The sequence below is a fragment of the Glycine max genome, chromosome 14 (genome assembly GCF_000004515.6).
Source record: "Glycine max cultivar Williams 82 chromosome 14, Glycine_max_v4.0, whole genome shotgun sequence".
NCBI classification, from domain to species: Eukaryota; Viridiplantae; Streptophyta; class Magnoliopsida; order Fabales; family Fabaceae; genus Glycine; species Glycine max.
In genome coordinates, this window is record NC_038250.2 from 2,377,576 (window position 1) to 2,379,788 (window position 2,213).

Below are 2,213 nucleotides of genomic sequence, written 5' to 3' on the forward strand. Positions count from 1 at the left end.
CACTCCTCCACCTATATATTTTTCAAAAGAAATCCTTTCTAACACACTTTTCCAGACAAAACCAAGGAATGCATTATCATGACCCTTTACATATATATCCCTTTTAGCTGAAAAAAAAATGATAAAGATAAGATAAGAGGACAAAACAAAAAAAAAAAGTCTATAAAAGATAAAATATGCAAACATAAATTTGAACTTAAATAATGTTATTCACTTTTCTTAATTCCACTAGTTAATTACTAAGTTATCCTTTTTTAAGCAAGAAATTGGTTGCTCAAGAGTATCTCACATATTAATATTCACACACATACTTTGGCTACATGTTTACATTTTTTTATAAATTAAAAAAATAATAGATATATACATTAAAAATTATATAATTTAAAAAATTATAAATCATAAATTTAATATTTGTGTATGACACAGGTTATTACACTAGTTTAATTAAAATGCAATGCATCAAAACTTTTTCAAACAAATTTTTGTTTGTCTTTATGCAAAAATCACAATCGAGGGAGATAGACAAAATCAATTGGGTGAAATCAAACAACCACGTCATGTCTCTCGCAGTATTAACCTAAGAATAAGGCTATTGAAGCTTAGTAAGCTTTAAGTTTACCAACCAAGATTATTCGCTATTAATTTTTATAATAAAATAAAAAAGGCCATATATGTTAACAAAAATAGCTAATATATAATCTAATTTAGAGTAATAAAGGGTCTCATTCAAAATTTATTTTAAGTCTTATTCATGGATAACACCGGTTAAACAAATCACATCAATAAAGAGGGACTTAATTGATACTTGAAATGTTGTTTTAAAAAAGTATCAAATGTGGGATTAAGTTTATTTTATATTGTGAAAGATATTTTAGATTAGATCATGTGATTTTTATTCTCTCACATCGAGGGAAGTTTTCAGCATTACATTTTGATGTCTTCTTATTTTACTTTTACATTTTTTTTATGGCTATCATTGTTGAAATTAACTTCGCTAGATTATTTTTTTTAGTTAGGTTGCCATAAGAAAAGGAGAGTTTTTAAGATTTTAATATTTTGCTGCGTATTATTATAATCCCAACATACGTATCATGAGATGATAACTTAATTTTGCATGATTTCATTTTTAACTAATTTATTTAGGCTGGGGAATCCTTAATCTCAAGCATTGAATACAACTTATTCATCTTAGTTAATTAAACACAATTAATCTCAATGACGAAGATGTATGGATAAGAACAAATGGAAATAGTCATTAATCATTAAATGCTTGTTCCACATAAATTCAACAAACTCTTTTATTTTTTACACGAAAACTACTTACAAGCATCCCTCCTTTTTAATGTACTATTTCCTCCTCTGCCATTTGCTCAAGCAATGCTGTGGGAAAAAAATACCAATGAAAGTAAAATAATGATGGCTATTAACATGTATAGATTAATTTTTTAACAAAAAAAAGAAAATAAAGTTTACCTGCTACAGTTCTTCTTGGTGATGAGAAAACCCACATCAACACCACATTGTTTAGGAAGTGCAGTGGCTCTGTCTTCCTTTAAGTTAGGAATGTGAGTTGTTACTTCTTTAAGGCACTGACATGCAGCAATTTTTTCATCTTTGGTTGGTGCTGATGATTTCACTTCCTTGACACCATTGCAACATGCAGCTGAAGGGGTATCAACTTTACTAGTGAGGTATTTTATGCATGGTGTCACTGAGCTTTTTGCCTTTTCACAATTGTAGCCCTTCCCTGCTGGCTCTGCAGCTATAATTGTAAGGACTAATACAACTTGCAGTGTTAAGAATGCTACAAACACTTTCTTCATTTTGTGAAGATAGTTTCTATTTCTCAATGAACTTTTCTAGAATTCACTTGTGTTTTGATGTGGATGGATGAAAGGGTTGAGGGAGATGTTCATTATATGGTTACAAATGTGGTACATTTGTCAACCTTGATGATGTGAGCAGTGGTTATGAATTTTGATTTCTTATTTTTTTTAATACTTGCAGTGTGGTTTAGATAGACCATAGAAAATGGTAATGTATAGGTTGTATTTTGTTCATACTCCTGTTTTGCTTTAATGGTTTTGAATTGTGATAGCATTAGAATTTATGTTTGTTTTAGGAATTTAATTTTTCACATCCGTTGGTGCAAAACAAATGATAATTTATCTTTTAAAAAAATAAATATTTTATTTTTTATTTATGAAACTTAA

At 28.6% G+C, this 2,213-nt stretch overlaps 1 protein-coding gene across 1 annotated transcript; it reads right to left on the reverse strand.

The window, feature by feature from the left end:
• Positions 1–1,235: 1,235 nt before the first annotated feature.
• LOC100500178 (uncharacterized) lies at positions 1,236–1,888 on the reverse strand. The gene is given in 2 exon segments (NM_001251102.2): positions 1,236–1,380; positions 1,474–1,888. Coding segments are annotated over 2 exon segments (360 nt in total). The 5' UTR covers positions 1,824–1,888; the 3' UTR covers positions 1,236–1,370.
• Positions 1,889–2,213: the final 325 nt, after the last annotated feature.